This window comes from Penicillium atrosanguineum, assembly GCF_028827265.1.
Source record: "Penicillium atrosanguineum strain IBT 20685 chromosome Unknown utg000007l_segment0_segment0, whole genome shotgun sequence".
NCBI classification, from domain to species: Eukaryota; Fungi; Ascomycota; class Eurotiomycetes; order Eurotiales; family Aspergillaceae; genus Penicillium; species Penicillium atrosanguineum.
Window position 1 is genome coordinate 1740154 of NW_026623139.1, and position 20071 is coordinate 1760224.

Sequence of the window (20071 nt, forward strand, 5' to 3'; positions counted from 1 at the left end):
CTCATCACCTCATTGTTATGATATTTTTCATCTGGATACCGCTCGCATCCTCGTTCGCTTGCGCCGGTTGAGCGCTTACTCACGGAACCCTATGCCTCATCATCTCAGCATATTCACCTCACTGGGGAACGGCGAGAGTGAGCAGTGTGGACCACTCCGTGTTTCTTTTCCCGGGAGAATCAGCGGTGCCGACCCGTGAGACATGCCGGCGTTCTCCGCGGAAAGGGGCTCGGGAGTCCGATTTCCTATTACTATTTTACTTCCTTACTTTCCTTGACAGGCGAATACCCCCACACTTGTCCTGTTCTGTCTGTTGCTAGTCTTTGTTTGCGTTTGTGTTCGTGCTTCATGATGTGGGATGTGCATTGCTTCGTACATTATAAGTCATATTTGATACTCTCTCCTCTCTATTCTGTAAGACTCGTCTAGAGAATACACCATACATTCTAGCGGGATTGCCTCGTGATTTTTGGACCTCGTTGAAACATGTGTAATTCAAACATCCCTGGATCATGTTTTGAACTAGACTAATGCCACGGTGATACTGGGCTGCAGGGTTTCCACTATCCTTTACCTATGATACTTCGACTACAGGTGATGAGGAATTTTTGTTTAGAATATTTTTATTAAATTAGGCACTCAAGTGACTTGGCTAAGAGGTTACACCTTGTGATTAAGAAAGCCATAACAAAGAGTGCTTCAAAGAGATCCGTATGCGCATCTCGCGTGATCATATTAAGTAGGGAATCGCCCGAGACGGAAAACCATTGACCGAGGTAATGGTAATGGTAATGAATCTGGAAATAGAAAATGCCAATTTAGATGGCATCACTACCAACACGCTTTTGTTCAATAGTACCAGGGGGAAGGACGTCCTCGAGGGTCTCGTCTGTGCCGCGCAGGTCCTCTTCGATAGGGACGGTGTCCTGGATCTTCATCCAGACGACGGGAGTGGCGATCAGGAGTGCACCACAAAGAAGACCCCAGTTGGAAGCGAGTTCGGACATGTAGGACAATTCGTTCTTGTCGAGACTCCACATGACGGCGGAGCCAGCGGATTGAAGGCCCTTGTAGAAGCCTGCCAGATTGGCGAGCTTGCGGCCGGAGTTGCCGAGGGCACCCATCAGCCTGTTTCAATTAGTTAGCCTGCGTTTGGCACTAAGAGTGAAAGGGAGTGAACATACCAGTAGACGAAGCCCTGCCAGACAGCGTCATACATTCCATAGAAGAAGTACAAGAACATAGGTCCCACATAGCCGGGAGTGGACCAGTCAGTCGGGGTGAAATCCTTGGCGGCGACACTCTCACGAGTGTATCCCTTCTGCCAAGCATAGCCACCACCCCAAATAGCCATGGTGAGGAGGAAGAGAACACCCAGGCCAATGCGAGCGCGGATTTTACGGCGCACGCCCTCGATATCCAAAAGTGGGCCAATCAGAGCTGCGGCAATGATCTGAGCGAACCAGTAGAGGAATCCGTTAAGGGCCTTGGTGCGGGTGTCAAAGTGAGCAGCGTTGATGCCGTTCTGCTGGTAGGTGTAGAACCAATTGGAGGCGAAGAACATGGGGAACAGGAAAAGGATCCAAGGCTCGGAGCTGATGGTCTGCCAAAGACCGATGAACTCGGTCTTCCAGCTGGGGTTCTTCATCAAAACAACCTTGGAGCCATCAGGGCGGACGACTTTGTCGGCGTCGCAAATGAAGAGGGCCAGACAGGCACCAAAGAACATGAGCACGATGAAGGCAATGTAGGTACCGTCGCTGACGTTCTTGTTGGTCTTGACGTGAATATTCTCACCAAGGGGAATCTAGATGGCTTATTAGATGCGGATGCGTAGTGAATGTGAGATGCTTACCAAACTGCCCATGCAAGCACCAATGTTGAAAATACACCAGAACCAGGCAAAGTATCGACCCTTCTGTTGCTCAACGGGATAGGACATCATGATGGTTCCCTGAGCACCCCACAGAAGTCCAGCACAGACACCAAGAAGGGCACCAGCAAAGATGTTGAAGCCAGGGACATATTTGTGAACGGAAACGAGGAGACTGATGGAGTAGATACAATAACCGATACCACCGAAGGAGAGCGCAAGGCGAACACCCAGACGGTTAACAAAGGTACCAGCGAAGAAACCCACAACTGCAAAGGTACTGTACAGAGCAGTGTTCTGTAGTCGGGATTAGCATGGAGAACGAATGCAAGCCCCGCATTCAAGAAAAAAAAAAAAAAAACCTACCATGTCATCAGCCAGACCGGGGTCTGATTTACCACCGCCACCCAAGCCACTCAGAGCATTGAACATGCCAGGGCACATGAAGCAGACGAAGGCAACCATACCGAGCTGGAACCGAGGCGAGGCATACCAGCCGAGAACGCCCAATCGCTTGTACATCCACCCAGCCGGGCGTGGGACCTCATAAGTCTGGTCCTCGGTTGGGCCAACAGTAGTTTCAGTGGCCACGCGGGCCGTCTTCAGGTCGGGGTCGGTCTCGATCTCGGTCATGGTGAATGAGCAGAGACGAGAACGTGGGGGAAGAAGAAGAAGAAGAAGAAGAAGAAAAGGGAAAGTGTCGATCTGGAGAAAAGTGTGGGGAAGGAAAGAAACAAAAACAGAAGGAGAGAAGCAGCTTTAAAGAGATGTCACACGAGGCAAGCTCTCCCTTTCTAGAAGAGAAAATAAAGAGGCGACCACGAGGCAGGGTGACATTCACTGTGCGCCAGATCAAAATTGGGATTAGCTCTTCTATTCGGCTCTCCATGCATTCTGTGGGGGGCGGTTCTACGGATTGAAGCTATGATAGTCAGGTTGCACTGCAACGCCTTTGCCTGGATTGATACACGGAGTGGTATTCCATGACTAGTGCATTTCTACGAGAGTGTTACCCTGGCCTTGCGGTTGCATGTGGCTAAGGCTAGCACGATGGGAAGATAGGCGGGCGAATTGAATTTTGTGGGGGAAGCGGAGGTAACTCGATCCAGTTAGTCTCCCACGCCACGGCTTTTCAGTTCTGACCTGCAGGGGCAGCTTAGCTAGATCTCAATCCATTACGAATTATGTAGTATAGAAGAGGGTTCTTAGGGAGTAGTCCAAGGGTGTAGAGCGGGATGTTCGAGTCATTGATCTGTCGAATCTCCCCATGTGGCTCTCCCCGAACACCTTATCGCGTGGATAACGTGGGTAACGTGGATCCTACTCCACTCCACTTACTCCGACTCGGACTCTTCCGATGACTCGTCCGTATCACCATTATTTTGCGTGGGAACGGGCTCCGACTTTACCCGCACGCCCATATCCTCATCCTCATCCTCATCCTCATCCATATCGACGTCCACGTCCATATCGTCCTCATCAACTGCATCGCTAGCCAGCGTCACTGGGCCGAGGCGGTTCCGCTGAGACTGCGATCCCTCTAACTCGTCATCCGCCTGGCGCGCCAACAACTCCTCCGCGCGGCGCACCTTGCGAAGCAGAACAGGGTCTGGCCTGAGATCATCATTGGTAAGGGGAATGGAACATACGGGGCATTTAACTGCCCGGATTCGGCGTCCGCCTCGCCCGGACGGAGGTGGAATGTGGAAGCTGCTGCGGGAGATCATATCCTGAATGGCTTCGCGCTCGAAGCTATGGGGACATTTTGTGCTCGTAACGGGGTCTCGGAATGGCTGAAGTGTGAGGGGACACTTCAGTGAAATGCGTTCCCTCTCGATAGCGATATCATCTGAGCCTGCAGGTGAGGGCTCGCGCCGTTTGCGCGTGCGGCGACTTGAAGGACTGCCCGCTGGGTCTGCGGTCGCGTTGGGGTCTTCCAGATGTGAGAACCATGTAGATGCGTTCGGTAGGGGTGGTACTTCGTCCCCAGGGAACTTCGCGTCGTGTACAATGCGGTAGAAACCAATGTAGTTGTTATTACCCGCGTACCTGCGTCACCAACCCCCAAATTAGTCCTTGAATTGCTGCAAGTTGAGAAGCATGGTACGTACCGTGCCGTTAAAGATTGGTTATTCCACTTTTCGGTTCCCTCGTCCAGCGCATTGCCTAATCTATGACTGGGCGGGTTCTGCGCATTCGCTTCCCTCGTTTCTCGCTCTGGTGTGCCCTCATAATCTCCATCTTCCTCGCCCTCACCATCCTCCTCATCGCTTGCAGCTTCCCTTTGGCGCCGCCGCTGACCACGCGTCTGTCGAACCCCGAGTGTAGCACGCTGGGCCTCAGCCGCTTCCCGATCCAGAGTCTCCATCGCATCCTTCAATCCCTGAAGCCGGGCTTCTGAATCAATGATCAAGCGCATCTTCTCTTCCATCCGCCCCGTCACATCATCGACCTTTCTTTCCATCTCCGCTAGCCGCTGATACTCCTCGTTTTCGTCATCCTGTTCAACATCCAAATCCTCGCTGGCCGCGGCACCACGTCGCTTCTCTTTCGTGCGCTCGTATCGTACCCGCGCATCACTCAACTTCTCATTCACGTCACCCGCAGAGTCGGTAAGTTTCTCGGCCGCGTGTTGCAGGTGGGTCTTGAGTTGTCGGGAAAGTTGTGAGTCCATAAGCATTGCCAAATTTCGATGACTTTCCGCCGTAAGAGGGGCCTCCGGAGGCTCATATTCTGGTAGATCGGGGATTTCGGTTGCTTGCGGGGTGGGTCGTGTAAATGTTCGATTGCGTGGCGGGATCGTGGAGGGCATGTTGGGAGCTCTGAGACAAGAGCACTTGTCGGGAAGGAAGATTTCAGGAGGATCCCTTCTCTTGCCGGAGGAAAGATGTGCGAGAGAGATGGGTTAGACTGACGAAGTGGTATGCTCGACAAAGCCGCACTCGAAATCCATAACGCGTCGCGACCGCGCTAGTCCCAATTTGGTTACAGTGAACTGATAAGCTTTATCGCATCTACAGGCGCATTTGATGCAGCTTGTCTAGAATTTTTCCACTTTTGTATTATTCTAGGGAGGAGAAGGATAATTGAATGAACAGTGAGTATACAGATGTACAGAGTGCGATGCCGGTTAGACACTGTTGGCTTAAACTTTGTAAAAGCAGAAAGCATGGTAGAAGCCTGGAGAAAGGTAAGCAGTGGAAGTGTGTATCGAGTCGCAAAATACTTACTAACGGCATCCTTCTCCTCTTCGGTCATATTTAACTCTCCGGTCGTACGGTTGCGAACACCCATACGCTCACTGAGAGGTCCTAGTTCGCGGTCGTCCTTCTCTTCCTCCCAGATATCCAGGAACGGCTTGCGGTACTGGAGTTCCAGGTTGTAGTCTTCGGTCAGGCTAGAGTCGACATTAGTAATGGGGCGCGAGGAAGGGACATGGTGATAACTCACGCTCGGAAAGCCTCCCAAGGCACGACAAATTCAGGAACCTCCTCGACCGCCTCCTGCATGAAGTATGTGTATTTCCATCCAAACGGCGGACGGAAGATACCGTCCTCGGGGGTCTTGCCAGGGAACCGAACTCGGTAGATATCGTTACCCCATTCAGTACGGTCATCTTCCTCGACCTCACCATCCTCGGGCGCTTCAGTCTCGGCAGGCTTGCCAGCCTCGCGCTCTTTGCGCTGCTTGTGCCATGCGCTGACCTTGCTGGCGATCACGTCGGAGTTCGGGCACACAGCAATGAACCGGCCGCCCTTCTTGAGACAGCCGGCAACATTGCTAAGCATCTGGCGCGCTTTCTCTTCCGTCTCAAACGCGTAGTGAATGGCGAACATGGATGTGACAACGTCGAAGCCACCACCGCCCCATCTCGAGGCCATCATGGAGCCACCAGGTCCAGCATTGGGGTCAATGCCGACTTGCTGGATGATCGGGACATCTCCAAGGAACTCTCCAAAGCAGTCCTTTGTAAAGAACTCACCATGGAATTGAGGCCGACGACCACGTTGGCGTAGCATCTGACTGTACCGATCCCGCGCCTGTTCAATAGAGACATTGGCCGGGTCAAGTCCGACATAGAGTTCCACCGCCTGGGGAGTCTGCGCCCACTTGCCTAGATCACCGCCCTTGCCGCATCCCAGATCCAAGACAAGCAATGGCCGCACTTCCGATATAGACGGGCCCACGCTGTCTTCAGCCCAGTCTTTACTATCGTTATGCTGCGCGACGAATTCCTCTGAGGGAGAGAATTTCTGAATCAGAGTACTTTTCACCCAATTGTTGAAGCTGCGCAGTCCCTTGATCTTGCTGTCTGTTTTCCGCCATTCACGACCACGCTGCGGAACGGCATTGTAGTGACTCCGAACGTAGTCCAGTCCACCGCGCTGGGTAGATTGCCGCAAAGCATCCATCTCTTGCTCGCGCTCACGCTCTTCCTGCCTGCGCAAAACATCTGCGCCCCTGCTCTGGCCCATGCGAGATCCACCGCCGGGTCGTTTGCGTTGCCGTTCTTCCGGGGTCGGCGAGCGGTGCCGGATCGGGGAGCGGGATCGTCGCGAGTCTTCGCGCGGTGTGCCATTTCTCGGGCTGCGAGATCTGTCGCGGCGTGAGAACATTGTGGAGGGTGCATCGCGCCTCCGCGGCTGATGTCGTTCTTGCATTCGCCTGCGCTTTGAGGCCGGTCCGAATCTTGGGTCTTCGTTCGATGCACGGCTTTGGTCGCCGGGGTGTCCGTTTTGTTCAATGATTGGGCCAGAGGTAGCATATGCACCATTCCTGTCTGCTTCGCCGGCTGACCGGGGGGAGAAGGCTTGTGGCCCCCCGAGCCGGATGTGGGTTCCATCGAAGCGAAAGAGATGTCCGTTGGATGGTAAAATGAGTTGAGGTTATCTGAGAAGGATTAACGTGTTATTTTATTGGAATGATGCAGAGTCAACACAGGCGAGGTCAAGATGTGTAGAAGGCGAAGATCTCAGATTCGAGTGGACGAAGGGAGCTCGGATGTGGGTCATCACCGGCTCAAGCCAATCAAGTGTGTCCCTTGTGCTCCATCTATCTGTTCGTGTTTACAGAGTCGCGCGAAGAGTAGTTTCAAAAGGGGACCAAAGGATGTCTCGCTATGGACCGTTCGCATTTGTGAAAATAACTTCCCAACGGCCAGGAGCATGATATGCTTAGGCCCATTTGCACTATCTCGTTTTGTTTCATGTCTTCCTGTCCTGGGGCACTTCCTAGATTCCCATTAAGTAGGTATCAGGGGGCAGTAACATGTTGTTATATGGCTTCATCATTAGAAAAAAAGCCAAGGTGATGTTGACCTTCTTCATCTGCTCCATCTGTCCGGCTGTAACTTACTCTTCTTCATTCTCTGATCATCAGACCGATATTCTCAACAGCAATGGTTACTTCGTACAAGTGATATCCGTATTAGCTTCATTAGTTCCGTGACATGAACGAATGGAACAGAACAGACAGATTATCCAGTCATCGAGATTTCGGATGTTAGCAGCGTTCTTTTCTACGGACGAATATCTGACACGCCTGTCTCTTGATGCCTCTTTTCTCGACCATTCGTTCCTCCCCAGTCACCATCGCCACGGAACCTTCCCTTCCCCAAAAAAGAAGACGCTTTCAAGTTATCAGCAGCTGTGGAAGCAGTCTGTACTTCCAACCTGGCCTTCTTTACTCGTGCTCGTGGACTCGTATCATATCGACAACTTGCGGTCTCTATAAGTCTCTGCTTTCCTTTTTCTTCTCAATCCATTTCCTGACCCAACATCTCTTGTTTCTGAAGAATTCGTCCCTTTCATTCTATCAGATTGGTGTCACTCCTTTTCAAATCATACCTACCACGTCTCTTTCTCACCACTCGTCTCGAGGGATCTTGATTACATATCTGCTTCACTACCCTCTTCATCACTCGTCCACCTTCTTCCAATTCCATCGACCCCACTTTCTTTTCTTCAAGTCAGCTCTTACCCACCTCAGCACTCTCTTCCTTCGCCACGCATATGCTCTGATACTTGCCTCCATTATCCCCTACACAATTTCTCCACCCAATCTTCTTTGCTCAAGAGAGAGTCACCCTTCCGCTAACAACATACAAAGCAGCTACTAGTTCTCGAGGGATTAACAATGGAGTCCAACGACAACACCAAAAAGGCGCAGAAGACCTCCCGCTCGGTGGGAACTTCTCTGGCCGGTGAAGAAACGGAGCCTTTCACCGTCCTGATTACATCTGCCGGAGCCAACGAACATACCTCGATCAATAGAGCCACCAACCCGAAAGTTGCAAAGAAAAATAAGCTGGCTGAAAGGTCCAACAATGATCTCGCAGAGGCCGAGACCGCCTCTCGTGTTGGCCTCAGCAGCCCTTCCCCTACGCCCGAGTCCGGCGAGACCGAGAACAAGCTCAAACCGAAAGTAACTCGGCACTCTTGGGGTAAATCCGAGAACATGCCACTCGGGTTTCCAAATTCGAAGGCCGAACTCACCGATGATCAAATCAAAGTCCTTGTTATGCAGGGTCCCGGCTTTCGCAAGACATACTGCAACTATTTCACTCTCAGTGGGCGTATAAAGCGACCATTCTATCGTGTCATCTTCGAAAAGCAGCCAGATGGAGAAATGGTTTTTGAAGATTGGGTGATAAGTTCGAACCTTCACCCTCGTTGGGAGAGCGTGATGCAGCGCTGGGAGCATCACAAAGAGCGCGAGTCATCTGGAAACCCGCCCAGGAAGAGACAGAGCAAACCCAGCAAGAAGAACGAAGCAGAAGGGGCTGATGTGAAAGAGGATGACAACAGTCCAAAGCAGCCATCAATGAAAGATACTTCTTCCAAAAAAGCAGGATGTCTGTCAGAACGTCTTTGTACACCTGCTTCAGAGGAGTTCTTCGAATCTTTGCCTGATGCTCCCAGTACTGATGTTGATACTGATAAAACAGCTAATATTGCCGCTCTTTCTGCTGCTGCCACTGCCACTGCCACCGTCGTCGCCACTCTCGCTGCTGAGGGTACTGAGGTACAATCGGCTAAGCCTGGCCCCTCTGGCCCCTCATACCGCAGTAGAAGTTACCCGGACCCAGAGAGGCTCTCTAATAGGGCTACACGCACCGGAGATTGGGATGGCATGTTCCTGCGCCCAGAGAGACGTCGTTCCCGCAGCCCTCGTAACAGCTCCACAGTCCAGAACACGGATGAGGCCAAGCCCTACGACCCGGCCAATCTCAGTCATTCCACGCACTGGTATCACGGTGGCGAGCTCCTGCAGTCCATCCAACAGTATGAGATGGATGACCTTGAGCTTATGAACCTGGATGATCTCTCGGCGTTCGCCAAGAGAATGGATCGCGATATCAACAAAGTGCATGCCACTCTGATGCATTCATCCGAGTCTTTCGGAAACTGGGAGGTCAAGAAGAAAGTCAATGAACTTAGAACTTCATTGCTGGCACTTCACATTTCTTGTCTCAAGTTGCAGGGACAACTGGAGGCTGATAGAATGGGAGAACAGTAACTATGTGTGTGTACGAGGGAGAGAGAGAGAGAGAGAGAGAGAGAGAGAGAACAATGCATTCAAATGTTTCCCCAATTTCCGAATTACGTGTGTTGGTCATAAGCCTCGTCTATACGTTACTTCTCTGTGCTCGTTGGGTGAGATGGGACCGGCTAAGGGATAATACCGTGGTAGTGGCGAGACTAGCGATGCTGGTTCAGTTGCATGCATCCAAAAAAGTGTATCTAGTGCACTTTATTTTGCTAATCTTCATAGATAGAGATAACGTACTTCCACACATAACATAAGTTGAATCGTACCTTGTAAGTACTTGCATTTCTTTAGGGTTGCTCGTGCTCAAAATGAATCATGTCTAAAAAGACGATTGAGGAACAGGCTCTGAGGACGACTAACTAGCTGAACATTCAATGCAACAAGGAAGTTTAAATAAGCCTCTGGATGCCCACATGCACGAACCATAAATAGTTTTGGATATTATTGAAGATCGCCAGAAACACTCTATCGCTATTTATGTGGTGTAGGTAGTTCTTAGGGCTGCAAATTTGGGGACATTTCGCGTTGATATTAAGCACTTGACACTGGATATGTATGTTCTTCCACAAAACGCCGCCATGAAAAATACTGCCCGCTATGAAACATAAAAATCATTTGAGATAATAAGTAGAAAAATGGATATCACTTAGAGTTGGTAGAGTTGTGGCGCGGAGTCTTGGGCGTCAAAACCTGCCGCATACGCCGAATCTTTGCCCACCATTCGCGATCGGCCTTCTTCTTCTTCTCTTCGTCCACTTCACCGCCGAATGTCTCCACCGGAGAGGTACTCCTTTCAGTGCGTGGCGAATCAAATGCCGTAGACCGAATATGCCGGCGGTGCTTCACCCGGAGAGCTTCTGACACGGCCTCCCAGCCACTGCGTAACTCTTCCGGCTTCTCACTGGCTCGGCCTGTTCCGCTTTGAGCGAGGCGATCAATCCAGGGACAGTATTCCATATGCTCGGTAGCCACCTCCAACGACGAGTAGACAGTGACATCCCCGTTTTCCTTCGGCTTGTACATCCAGAGACCTAGGCGACGAAAACATGCCTTGCAGCCAACTAGACCAGCAGCTGCATCGGCTACTGCGTTCCAGCCGAAGAAAGCCAGCGCGAATGCTGCTCGATTGATATGCTGTGTTGAGCGGGCAGCAGATTTTGAAATTGTCACTGCTGGTGTCGGGGTCGACGGTTGTGAAGCTTCTTCTTGGTCACCAGCAGCGTTTCCTTCCGCTGTGTTCGTATCCGACGGATTCTTGGCATCTGTTGACCAATCTTCAGGCAAAACCTTTATTAATGCTTCGATATCGAATCCTTCAGGGGCTTGTATAACGTCGTCGGCCGGTAGTTTATCGCCCAACTTCGCGATGCCAAGGTAGCGTTCCCGGAGCCCGGCGATGGCGGTGTCTGGGTTCGTTAAAGGCAGATGTTGAATGGTTGCTAAGTAATAATCAGGGCATGAACAAATTATGTGGTGGTTGGGTGACTAACCATCACAGCTCTTGTTGCGCCACGGGCAATTCTCGCCATGCGCTTCTTTCAAGAGCTTCTCGTATTCCTCCACAAGTTTCATGCCTATCAACATGCCAGTTAGCACCGAAGTCTAACACGAATCAAGTGCGTGAGTGATGTGATAACGTACGGACTTGTTTTCGTTCCTGGACCTTCTCGGCATCATATCCATCAAGCTCGTCGATCTCATCCGGTACCTTGACCACGACGGAGCCGCCGCAACCACTGACGCAGCTCACGCGCATGACATCTGTGCAGATCCATCCGCGCTTGGCCCATTGTACTTCGTTTATCGGTGATGGCTTTGTTGTCCATCGGTCGACACGGCGAAAGGTCTCAAGCCGCTCCAAGAAGCGTTCGCGGTCCCAAGGCACGAAAGTCGGGCGCTTGGAGGAAGAGGTCGATGAAACTCGTGCGGATGGAAGCGAAGTCTTCAGAATGGAACTTCGAACGGATGCAAAGTCGGATTTATCATTACTGCTTAATCGGACCTTCTTGATGGAAAGATCACCGGGGAGGTGATTGCGCGCCGCAGCGGCCGGCGCGGGCTTCGGTGTCGGCTGTTTCGCCGTATTCTCGGATGAGAGTGGTTTAGAAATCGACTCTAGTACTCGGTGGAATTTGCGCTTCTTCGATTCGACGGCGTACGACATGGCGAGACTTTGATGGGGAGGTAGCGAAGTTACGCAGATCAATAAGTCGCGAGGCCGAGAGCTGTGATTGAAAGAGCTGTTGCTGCCTCAGGCATTCACGACAAAGACCTCCATTGATGTTTTCATTGTTGAATGAGAGTCAATATAGATCCAAACTCCCCTTAACATTGGAATTATAGGACTATCAATTGACATTTCAAAATGTTATGCATCGCCGTTGTATGATATTCAATTGGCAAATCCTCCGTCGCTGATTGGTCGTATCCCGCGAGACCGTACGATCTCCCGAAATCACGACTTCACTTTTTCCCTTCTTCAACCATCACTCCTTCATCATGGCCGCCCTGGGGAAGTCTCTGCCTGTATGGCGGAGCCTTGCACCCCGCATCTCTAGAGATCTCTTTACTTGCCGACAATGCCTTCGAAACCAAGGCTACGCCGCCAAATCTGTCCGCCAATTCTCCGCGATGCCCTCTCACCAGCCGAGCAAGACTCGATCCTCCCTCTTCACCGATAAGAACCGCCAATTCTTCACCTCCAGTATGAAGCGAACAGCCGCCGCCCCTTCCTTTACGAGTGCTGTTCATGAGGGTGCTACCGAAGCCAAGTCGTCCAGCTTCCCTAAGATCAGCAACAAGTCTGTCGCGTACTGGCTCCTCGGTAGCGCTGCAAGTGTTTTTGGAATTGTCATCTTCGGCGGATTGACCCGTCTCACTGAATCAGGGTTCGTATATATGGCCTCTTAAAAGATGAGGCTCGGGAGCTGACGGAACAAACTTTGGCGCAGATTAAGTATCACCGAATGGAAGCCTGTCACTGGTTCCTTGCCGCCTATGAACGCAGAAGATTGGGAATCGGAGTTCGCCAAGTATCGCGCATCACCCGAGTTCAAACTGTTGAACCCGCATATGACCCTGTCTGAATTCAAGTCGATCTATTATATGGAGTGGATCCACCGTCTCTGGGGCCGATTTATCGGCATGTCGTTCGTTCTGCCAGCTGTTTACTTCGTCGCACGCAAGAAGGTCTCTGGGCCGATGGCGTGGCGCCTTGGTGGCATTGCTGGTTTGATTGGTTTCCAAGGCTTCATTGGTTGGTGGATGGTTAAGTCCGGTCTGAAGGATGACCTGTTTGCACCGGGTAGTCACCCTCGTGTCAGCCAGTACCGACTTACGGCTCACCTCGGAGCTGCGTTCACTTGCTATGTCGCCATGTTGTGGAATGGACTTGCTATTCTCCGCTCTCACCGTCTGATGAAGGACCCTGTGTCTGGTCTGAAGCAGCTTGACGCACTCCGAGACCCACGTCTGGCAATCTTCCGCCGCTCTGTTGCCGCTGTGGCCGCCTTGGTCTTCATTACTGTCATGTCCGGTGGCCTTGTTGCTGGCCTTGATGCTGGTCTCATCTACAACGAATTCCCCTACATGGGCAACGGACTGACGCCGCCCAAAAATGAGCTTTGGGATCCCCGCTACTCCCGCCACGAGGACCGATCCGACCTATGGTGGCGCAACATGCTCGAGAACCCTTCCCTTGTTCAGCTTGATCATCGTATTCTCGCTACTACCACTTTCACCTCCATCATGGCGTTGATGGCCTACACCCTCAAGTCGCCTACTATGAAACGTATTTTGCCGGCACCTGCTCGGAAGGGTGTTCACGGTGTCATGGGCTTTGCCTGCTTGCAGGTCACTCTTGGCATCTGCACTTTGCTCTACCTGGTCCCTATTCATTTGGCATCTGCCCATCAGGCTGGCAGTCTTTTCCTCCTCACCTGGGTTATGGTTCTGGGCAGCCGTGTCTGGCATCCGTCCCGCACTGCCAAGCTGTTGCAGATGGCCGCGAAGGCCCGAGGACAACAGGTGTCTTCCGCAGCCGCCTCTGGCATTAAGAGAGTCTAAAACTTCCCGATTGAGTGTACGAATACGTGAACCAAGACGAATTGCTTGGTTGATCCGTCTTGGTGTCCTGATACCATCTCCATTCATTATTCTGACTTGTCGATTAGAGCGACCCTGTCTGTATAAGTATTTTCGCTTAAGCTACGCAATGTAAAAAAACAAATTCGATATTGATATTCAATCTAAGTCGCTATGATAGAATTCATGGTAAATTTCTCATTCGACTCAACTCTACCGTGTTCATCCTCGGTATTTTCCCAAACGCTCATTGTTCAATCCCTTTCAAACTCCATAACACGACGGCCCACCAAAGCGGAAGCTCCCATGGGCCTAGCCGCGCATGTCAGTGGGACGCGAGGCACGGGGTGGGTTGCGGCGACACAGACCCAGGGGCTCCAGAATCGGCTCGAGTTCCTCGTTATTCTCATCCAGGTTGGACAGCCAAGTAATGGTAGAATCGCCACCCACAGTCTCGACATCCGAGAAGTCCTCCAGAGTGCGGTTGTGGTCGCGGTCGGCAGAAACAGAGCGAGAAGCAGACGGCGTATCAGGACTCTCAACACCGAATTGGCTATTGGTATATGCTGGAGGCGAGGAACTCAAACGCATCAATGCTTTGACAGCATCCTGTTTAGCAACAGTGGGTGTATGATCAGCAACCATATGAGCCGCAGGAGGCGTGCGTTCAACAGTAGCAAATTCACTTGTTGCACCACCACCAGCTTCGAGTCGACTTACCGTTTCAATAAGGCTAGTAGTAGCTTGCGCTCCAGGACCCTCTCCGATTGGGATATGCGGGCCCCGGACAGTTTCATGGGTTTTGTCCCCGCCACGAATTACCTGGCACTTGCGACAACATTGCCATCCGCATAGCTTGCATCGACTCATGCCCTCGCTATTTCGACGGTCACAGTCATCACACTTAGCAGTGTGTACTTGCAGTTCTTCAAATGGGACCATAAGTGCTTTGCGTTCTTGTTGGTGAGGGCGTAAAGGAAGAGACCTGTTGATGCTACTTGCGCGAGAGGTTGCTTTGTTAGTAGGTTTATTTGCCAGAACTTTGCTGTGCGAGGACTTCTTAGGTGGAGGCTTCGTGGTTAAAGTCCTGTTGGAAAACTGGGATGAGGAGCCACTCGGTGTAGGAGACTCCACGTCGGATTTGACACGGCGTGTGTTGCGAACTGGAGCTGATGGCTGCATGCCTCCAGTCTCGATTTCTGGAGATCAAAGAATGTGAGTCAAGTTATTTGATTAGTTTCGACCCCAAGCCTGATCTTCCGCTGAGCCTGTACTTACCGTCATGCGCACCGTCATGGCCGCTATGCGGTCTCTTCTGTGGGACCACGGATCTGAAGATAAGTCCCGGAGGTGAAGGCAGCATTCGCAAGGCCTATTAAAGAGAGAGTTAGCTGCATTTGCTTTTTTACGTCTCACTCAAGATGAATGGGGTTCTTTCAAAGCCAAGGGCTGATTTACCTAAATGAAAGTGATGGTTAGTATCGATGTCAAGACGATGTATAGAGATAAAAGCCAACCATTTCGTCGGGCCCTAAGGTGATGCTCGGCTCGATAGGGTGTAGACGAAAATGAGGATGTTGGAAGACTGGATCTTGGTTTGCCTGATGGTCGTCATGTAGAATACCACGATCATAGCGTTGGTCGCTTCCATCAGAAGATGGCGAACTCCCAAGATGAGGAGGGGTAGCAGATCGATAGTGCGGTGAGGCACCCATGATGAAAGGTGTCTTCGGGGTTGATGAAGGTTGTGAGATGTTGCAAGTAGATGAGACTGGATGGCGAGGAAAGGATAGTGGTTGCGAGAGGGTAGATGGAGGATGGGTACCCTTTTATAGATCGGCTAGATCACGACCATCCGATAATTCACACTGGGTTCTCTCAAAGTACTCTGCAATGAATGTTATCGCTATCTATTAATCTACACTTACAAGACGTCGTTGCCAGTTTTCTGGCGACTGATTTCTCACCACCGCTGACTTGAACTCACTTTTCACCAATGAGCATTCATGCATATTCAACTCTCTATTAAGCTGGCCTTGGGCGAAACATTTCATGCTATTAGCTATGAACATCTGCTGCAGGAAACTCTGCAGCAGCTTACGGTAGGTATTGTTTGAATCAAGAGCAGATGTCAAGTGAAGGGTAGTCTTCCAAGGTTGCTATTTTGACTGGTCATTTTTATCTAATGCATTTCTCATAGAAATCATTGAAGCCACATGCAAAACCAAAACAATCATCACACATCCAAAAAAATATCAACATCCTACTTGGGATAGGAGATCATCGAGCATTCGACCCCAGAAAATAATTTATATCAATTATTTGTGGGCTGCAGATTTAACGTTAGTTCAACCGGCTCGTGTAAGTTCGCGGAAAGCAACAACATACGGATTCCCTCCTCAGGAGAAGGCTCAATACCGGCAATTTCGGCAGCAGACTTGGGCTGCTCAGCGGTCTTGTCATCCTTCATCATGGGGAAAGCAAGAACCTCCTTGATGGAGTAGTTGTCGGTCAGGAACATGACCAGACGGTCAATACCCATACCCCAACCACCGGTAGGAGGGAGACCGTACTCGAGAGACTGACAGAACGTCTCGTCGATCAACTGAGCCTCGTCGTCGCCCTGGCTCTTCTGGTTGGCTTGCTCCTCGAAGCGCATGCGCTGATCGAAGGGATCGTTCAACTCGGTGTAACTGTTGCAAATCTCCTTGGTCATGACAAATGCCTCGAAACGCTCGCACAGACCGGGTTGGTCACGGTGGGCCTTGGCCAGGGGCGACATCATCTGAGGGTGGCCCATGATGAAGGTAGGGTTCTGGCAGGTGTTCTCAATGAACTCGCCGACCAGCTTGTCCAGGATACGAGCGTTGGTCAAGGGGGGGCGAGCAGTCCACGTTCATCTTCTTGAGGATCTTCTTGAGGAACTCGTTGGTCTCGTCGGTGTGGAGCTCGGTGCCCGGCGGGAACTTCTCGCCAGTGGCCTCCTCCAGAGCGGGGATCATCTCCACTCGCCTCCAGGGACCCTTCCAGTTGATAGTGTGGGCCTCGCCAGTCTGGGTGTGGAAGGTGGTTTCATAACCACCAGTCACATGCTTGACGAGGTTAGAGACGAGGTCCTCAGTCAAGTCCATCAAATCGTACATATCGGCATACGCCTGATAGAATTCACAGGTGGTGAATTCAGGGTTGTGAGTAAGATCAATGCCCTCGTTTCTGTTGTCAAATTAGTCGGAAGTCCCGTAGTTTCACAGAATACATCGTTACTAACCGCATCTGCTTTCCAATCTCGACTTGTTCATGTAAGTATATACTCGAGAACGGGGGTTAATATCGAGGCAGACTTACAGACACGCTCCATACCACCGACGATCAGCATCTTGAGGTACAGCTCCGGGGCGATACGCATATACAGCTTCATATCAAGCTCGTTGTGGTGAGTGATGAAAGGCTTGGCGGTAGCACCACCGGCAATGGCGTTCATCATAGGGGTTTCAACTTCAGTGAAATCACGCTGCTCAAAGTAATTGCGCATGTAGGTAACAATCTTGGCACGGGTGCGCAAGATGTTGCGAGAGCGGTCGTTCATGATCAGATCCAAGTAGCGTTGGCGGAAACGCTGCTCCTTGTCCTGGAAGCCATAGTGCTCGGAGGGGATTGCGTGCAGGCAGGGCGACAAGAGAACAACCTCGGTAGCGAAGATAGACAGCTCACCGTCGGGGCGGTTCTTGGGGGCTGTACGGCCGGGGAAACCGACAATTCCAATGATGTCACCACGGCGCAGGTGCTCGTGCTGCTCCGCAAAGGGGACGCTGCCAGTGGCGTTTTGAGCTTGGCACATGACCTGGACCTTGACACCCTCGGCGCGGAGATCGTAGAAGATCAGCTTGCCGCCGGAGGAACGCTTAGTGAAGATACGACCGGCGATGCGGACGGGGATGTCGGGCTTCTGCTCGCCCTTCTGGAGCCCCTCGTGCTCCTTGAGGAACTCACGCAGGTCATTGGTGACCTGGAACTTGTGGGGGTAGGGGTTGGGAGTCCTGGTCTCGCGCATCTTCTGGACCTTCTTGGTTCGGATTTCGAAGTATTGCTGTCGAGCGGACACGAAAATTAGCCTGGTAATCGTATAGGTACGCCGATTGTACTCACGTTGGGAGTGAGGTTAGCCTCATCATCCTCGGCGGAAGTCTTCTTCTCGGCCTTGGGGGGAGCAGCGGCCTCCTTCTCCTTCTTCTTGGCCTCCTTCTCGCGGAGCTTCTGGCGTCTCTTCAATTCGGACTTGGACACCTTCTCGCCGGTGACCTCGTCGAGCAAGAGGTTGGCCATGGAGACCTCGGCCTCCTTGACAGCGTTGGGATCCGACATAATGGTTGTTACAGAGGGATCGAAAGTGGATGATGGAGGGAGGAAGATGGAGGGGCGCGCGAAATTTTGGGCGGGAGTGACGGCGGGGCTGTTTGATTGGGCGGACGCAACTACCTTATGGCAGCTGTCTCTGACTCATTCGATGTTCTTGGCACTTTTTGATTATGTACACATCAAATACTGGACTTAAGGTATTCTATGCTAGAGGCACTCTTTCATTATATCTGCAATTCCACCTGTTCCATGGATAATTGGTCATACTTAGAAATTGCTCAATTTGGAAGTAGGGCTTAGGGCATGTTTGTGGGGCTCTACCCCGCCGCTGCCGTCGCATCTATATCTATACGTCCCTCGTTGGCATGCGACCACTGTTACCACGGCATTAGCCATAGATCACCCCCCAAGATCTAGTCAATCAAGAATTTAGGACTATGAGGAACCCTTGAGCTTTACCTGAGATACACAAGTACGTACTTTGAGTACGTACTTTGAGCACTAGGAGGCCGAAAGACATAGGTAAAATAAACAACGCAGTTGAAAACTAGCTTAGGTGATTTGAATACTAGAACTACATATTGAATAAGGACTACGCTTCAATTAACCGGAAGCTCAGTTAAAATTTCCATTCGTACGAGGAAAACCGTCCAGAAATTCGTGATGGGTCATAAACACTTCCTGCAGACGTTTAAATCAAAATAATGTTAATGCCTCAGGTACATCATGAGTCAAATTCATTTGAAGGCGTCGGGGCTATATAGTCAGTCAATGTCCCGGAGAGTGAGCACCTTTTTAAATTCAACTCCCAGTATCACGACATGCGTCGTTGAGTGTAGTTGAGCATGGTACACTTCATTTTCGTGTGCAAGAAGTAATGGTCAGCCGTGGAAAAGTGGCACTTCATGCCCAGGCCATGTTTGGTGTGATAGCCGGCGAAAGCCAAAGCATCATCCATGAAGCGCGGGATGTCGAATTCATCAGCGAGACCACCTTCCTGAAGCTTCGTAATGGCCTCTTTGATCCAGATAGCACAGTTCTCTCGGAGCTGCTTGTTCGGCACTCGGAGAGCGGGCTGGCCGATTCTTGCTTTGGTGCCAACAAGGAGGTAAGGGGCGTCCGGGTCAACTCGCTTCTCACGAAATCGCCAGAGACTTCCACGATTTCCATCGGTGATGTGTGTATTTCCATCTCGAATGGGACTGTTGGTTACAGTGTAAGCGTAACAGTCGTGCCGGGAGTGCTCCTTAGGAACAACGATGATCTCCCAGTGATACGCGGTATATCCGAGGTGTAGAGCGCAATGAAAACACGACCCTTATTAAGTTCACCCGGCTCAAGGTGATCTCTGGTGGGAGAGCTGCCGGACAGCCGTCTCAGGGCTCTCGTCGTGGTGAAGTAGTTGATTGACAGATGTAGACGTACCAGAGACGAGATAAAGAAAAGTGCAGCAAGAGCAGAGGATAAGGTGACGAGGCAAAAAAGCGAGAGCACGCTCAGGAGAAGGAGAAACAGAAGGGGGAAGAGGAGAGGCTAGGGCGCGCATTTAATGAAGCTTTCCAACGAGTATCCAGGTATATTGCATAGGAAAGCATATGAAGCTCGAGTTTGCTAAAATGGGAATCTCTAAAACGCTACACACTTGACCTCCTCACTTTTCAATCACTCTTCTATAGCAGGTATTTGTAAATTGGCCCCCGGCTAAGTTATGCTCAATTTTGCATACAGTATCAATATATCCTCGGAATAATAAGAGGTCGATAACGACATTTGAGAATCCCGTAGACATAGGCTTAGGAGAAAACCAAGTGAGATCAGTTGCCAGATCTCCTTGACCCTACTCGACCATCCGCAAGTTGTATCCCCATTCTCATCTCCATCTCCAATTATTCATCGTTTATCCTTCACCCTCCCTCACTATTCTTCATTCCTCTTCATCCTTCTCCATCATTCATACTCCACCCATCATCAACCTACTTCAACCCTTTCTCTTCCCTTAACACTTTCTGTCTTCCGTACAGAGCAACTTCATTGTCAAGTGATTGCATTGTTGGCGGATACACACTGTGACGCCAGCACTGAATAGTGTCAAGAAGTTATCCTAACATGCATCCCCATACCTCGTCTCTACGCCCCAAGTCAGAAGGTCTGTCGTCATACCTCTTCATTGCCTATTGTAAAGATACTGATACAGAGACAGAATCTGTG

At 51.0% G+C, this 20071-nt stretch overlaps 8 protein-coding genes across 8 annotated transcripts; 1 reads left to right on the forward strand and 7 right to left on the reverse strand.

Annotated features, from left to right (window-relative positions):
- Positions 1–818: 818 nt before the first annotated feature.
- Positions 819–2506, reverse strand: N7443_008859 (Six-hairpin glycosidase-like protein; the record flags this gene model as incomplete). The annotated part of the gene is made up of 4 exons (XM_056888915.1): positions 819–1128; positions 1185–1807; positions 1856–2170; positions 2240–2506. 4 exons carry the CDS (start codon positions 2504–2506, stop codon positions 819–821), a joined length of 1515 nt encoding a protein of 504 aa, XP_056738217.1.
- A 701-nt stretch (positions 2507–3207) lies between these two features.
- abd1 (mRNA (guanine-N7)-methyltransferase) lies at positions 3208–6534 on the reverse strand (the record flags this gene model as incomplete). Its single annotated transcript, XM_056888916.1, has 5 exons — positions 3208–3922; positions 3985–4695; positions 4789–4843; positions 5104–5270; positions 5324–6534. The coding sequence occupies 5 exons, from the start codon at positions 6532–6534 to the stop codon at positions 3208–3210; spliced, it is 2859 nt and encodes a 952-aa protein (XP_056738218.1).
- Positions 6535–8002: 1468 nt separating this feature from the next.
- Positions 8003–9259, reverse strand: N7443_008861 (uncharacterized protein; the record flags this gene model as incomplete). The annotated part of the gene is made up of 2 exons (XM_056888917.1): positions 8003–8565; positions 8989–9259. 2 exons carry the CDS (start codon positions 9257–9259, stop codon positions 8003–8005), a joined length of 834 nt encoding a protein of 277 aa, XP_056738219.1.
- Positions 9260–10066: 807 nt separating this feature from the next.
- Positions 10067–11588, reverse strand: N7443_008862 (uncharacterized protein; the record flags this gene model as incomplete). Its single annotated transcript, XM_056888918.1, has 3 exons — positions 10067–10863; positions 10915–10998; positions 11066–11588. The coding sequence occupies 3 exons, from the start codon at positions 11586–11588 to the stop codon at positions 10067–10069; spliced, it is 1404 nt and encodes a 467-aa protein (XP_056738220.1).
- Positions 11589–11923: 335 nt separating this feature from the next.
- Positions 11924–13489, forward strand: cox15 (cytochrome c oxidase assembly protein cox15; the record flags this gene model as incomplete). Its single annotated transcript, XM_056888919.1, has 2 exons — positions 11924–12312; positions 12376–13489. 2 exons carry the CDS (start codon positions 11924–11926, stop codon positions 13487–13489), a joined length of 1503 nt encoding a protein of 500 aa, XP_056738221.1.
- Positions 13490–13819: 330 nt separating this feature from the next.
- N7443_008864 (uncharacterized protein) lies at positions 13820–14689 on the reverse strand (the record flags this gene model as incomplete). The annotated part of the gene is made up of 1 exon (XM_056888920.1): positions 13820–14689. One exon carries the CDS (start codon positions 14687–14689, stop codon positions 13820–13822), a length of 870 nt encoding a protein of 289 aa, XP_056738222.1.
- A 1136-nt stretch (positions 14690–15825) lies between these two features.
- N7443_008865 (lysine--tRNA ligase KRS1) lies at positions 15826–17869 on the reverse strand (the record flags this gene model as incomplete). Its single annotated transcript, XM_056888921.1, has 6 exons — positions 15826–15836; positions 15896–16355; positions 16402–16720; positions 16776–16797; positions 16853–17594; positions 17654–17869. The coding sequence occupies 6 exons, from the start codon at positions 17867–17869 to the stop codon at positions 15826–15828; spliced, it is 1770 nt and encodes a 589-aa protein (XP_056738223.1).
- Positions 17870–18677: 808 nt separating this feature from the next.
- Positions 18678–20031, reverse strand: N7443_008866 (uncharacterized protein; the record flags this gene model as incomplete). The annotated part of the gene is made up of 2 exons (XM_056888922.1): positions 18678–19065; positions 20024–20031. The coding sequence occupies 2 exons, from the start codon at positions 20029–20031 to the stop codon at positions 18678–18680; spliced, it is 396 nt and encodes a 131-aa protein (XP_056738224.1).
- Positions 20032–20071: the final 40 nt, after the last annotated feature.